At 44.5% G+C, this 2,500-nt stretch overlaps 1 protein-coding gene across 4 annotated transcripts in view; it reads right to left on the bottom strand.

Annotated features, from left to right (window-relative positions):
• igsf11 (immunoglobulin superfamily member 11) overlaps positions 1 to 2,500 on the bottom strand; it is a 58,381-nt gene that overhangs the window by 10,789 nt on the left and 45,092 nt on the right. Inside the window, exon 1 of one of the 4 annotated variants that reach the window (XM_080844654.1) lies at positions 1,060 to 1,142. The exons of the other annotated variants lie outside the window; for them this stretch is intronic. Within the exon in view, the coding sequence (XP_080700780.1) occupies positions 1,060 to 1,063 (4 nt within the window). The 5' untranslated portion in view covers positions 1,064 to 1,142. Of the gene's footprint in view, positions 1 to 1,059; positions 1,143 to 2,500 lie in introns of those variants that run through there. 4 annotated transcript variants of the gene reach the window in all.

Below are 2,500 nucleotides of genomic sequence, written 5' to 3'. Positions count from 1 at the left end.
TGCAGGAAAAAGGACGACAACAAAGGTTAAAAGCAGTCAATTGTATTACTTGTTAAATTATATATTCAAACATGTATTATTTATGACCACAAACTCCGCCACTATAGTGTGCCAATACGAAATGCACTACGTCTAACTGTAACGGTTTTCCCTTCAGTGCGGCTCTTAACCTCGTCACCCCACACTGGAGTTAATGATGTGGCCCAGTGAAGGATCATGAAAACAAATGGTGATAGTCAAAGGAGATGATGCATGAAATATAGCACAGATTTTTCATCTTCCTATTTTAGGTGATTCTGTAGCGAATGAACAAATCTAAATCCACGTTTGCCACTATGACTCAGAAAAAATGAAACATATTAGGAAGCGAGTACGTACACGTAGCCTATTTTTGCTCCAGCTAAACATATTATGGGCTAAATTGGGTTAAATCTCTAGGCAAAATGTATCTCTGTTCAAGACTCATCAGGAGGTAATCTTATCTCAACTTAGAAAGGAGCACATTGTCGCTAATTATATTATAGAAATGTTTCATGTCTTGAGTCTCTGGCCACCACGGTGCCACATGGTTGCATAAATCAATTGTCCAGGTAGGAGTGTCCCTGCTCAAATGCCAGATGAGCATGATTTACATCTGGTCATGTGACCAAACACGCTTGTTACATCTCCTGTCTCCTGTCTTGCATCTCCTGACAAAGCATTCAGCATTAAAGTGATGTGTTCCAGCGAAACAAAGCCTTACATGTTACTTTGTACATTAACCTGACGATGTAGCTATACATAATGACCATAGTAACAGCAAGCCTTCCCCGCTGTTCTGTCACTCATCCTTACACCTTGACTCGACTCTCATTCATGGCTTCACGGGACAGAAAAATCAGCAAAGGATGAAGGCTGACTGTTGAATCTCCCATCCGGTAAAAAAGAAAAAATATCTCTTTCGTGAGACATCACATCTGCTCTCCTCCCACATCGTCACACAAGTGTGTGTGTGTGTGTGTTTGTGTGTCTGTGTGCGGGTGTGCGTGCGGGTGTGTTTATCTGTAACCTGTGGCTCACACATGGAAGCATCTGGAAGGAGAACAGTCCTGCCTCGGACTCTGCTCCACCTCGCCTGTTTCACGGTTGGCCCCCGTGCTTCTGACATCTCCTCCACGGGGCCCCACTATCTACAGGTCCACAGCACCCTGCTGTCATTGTGTCAAAGTGCTAATCCTGTGTCATACCACCTAAATAGAACGCTGCCTGCCGGTGCAAAGGAGGGAAGGAACGAGGAGGAGAGGGCGGCCTGGCGTTGACAAGTCGAAGGCACACGATGGATGGCTTATCTTGGCCCAAAAAACTCCTCCAAGGCTGTGGTTTTTTGAGCTGGCGAACAGCTGGAGTTTCATTTTCAAAACACTGGATTAGGGGGCGAGGCCTGGGAGGGCTAAGCCCTGATGACCAAAAAAAAAAACTACACTAAGCAAATCTTTAAGACTACACAGAGCACACGTCCGACTGGTGCTACAGGGCAGGATAAATGTAAGCATTTCATCACCCTCCTCCATCCAGGCAGACTTATTCTTTCTCTCAGTGTTTTTTTGTGTGATGATCCACACAAGACATTGATTCTGACGGGTACATGCTATATCTTTTCCTTTGAAAGACAATGATGTTTGCTCCCTCAAATCCTTCTAAATTTCAGTACTGCCTACAATATTTCTTTTGTTTGCCATTTCTTTTAATCTATCGTTAATCTCTGCCCACAACAGTGAAATAGAATGAAAAGGAAAAATAGTGAAGTTGACAGCAGCACCATGCTGAGTAAGACTAAGTCTAAGACACAACAGAGAAAGTGTTCACCCCGGTTATTCTCAATGAGGCTATTGTGCTAAATAAACTATAAGCTTCGAAAAAAAAAACTAAATTTATTGTATGAACCTATAATCCTAGAAGAATTTTTAACCTGTCCCCCTCCTTCACACCCTGGCGTAGGATTATTTCATCTTCTGTTTCCTCTTCCTTCAGACTCTCTCCCAGAACCCATAACCAACCCACAGTTACAGCAGTTCCCTCCCTTTCTCCATATATATGTGCGCCTGTGTGTGTGTGCATGTGTGTGTGTGCGCATGTGTGTGTGTGTCCACATTACTTTTTCATAAGTAAGCGTCTACAGCACTCTGCTCTCCCTGCACTCCTCAACCCCGCCCAAGAGCACCAGAAAAGGCAACATAAGTTCCATGTTGTTGTTACTCCATCTCCTCTTCTCTCCCTCTCTGTCTCTCTGTCTCTCGTCTACCTGTCGTTGTGATTTCAGAGGAGGGCGTTTGCCTCTCCAGTCAGTGCTAATTGAAAAAGTCACCTTGGGCCGTCCAGGAGAGCTCTGGAGAGGCTGGGGCTGGGTTATGAAACAGGCCCCTTCTCCTTTCATCCGAGAGCTGGGTGTCAACGCTTATGTTTATTAATGCATGGGGGAAAGGAAGAGGAGAAGAGAGAGAGAAAGAGAAAAGCAGAGAGA

The sequence above is a fragment of the Sprattus sprattus genome (assembly GCF_963457725.1).
Source record: "Sprattus sprattus genome assembly, chromosome: 9".
Lineage (NCBI taxonomy): Eukaryota > Metazoa > Chordata > Actinopteri > Clupeiformes > Clupeidae > Sprattus > Sprattus sprattus.
The sequence above is the reverse complement of the archived record's forward strand: the minus strand, read 5'-3'. Positions and strand labels throughout refer to the sequence as shown.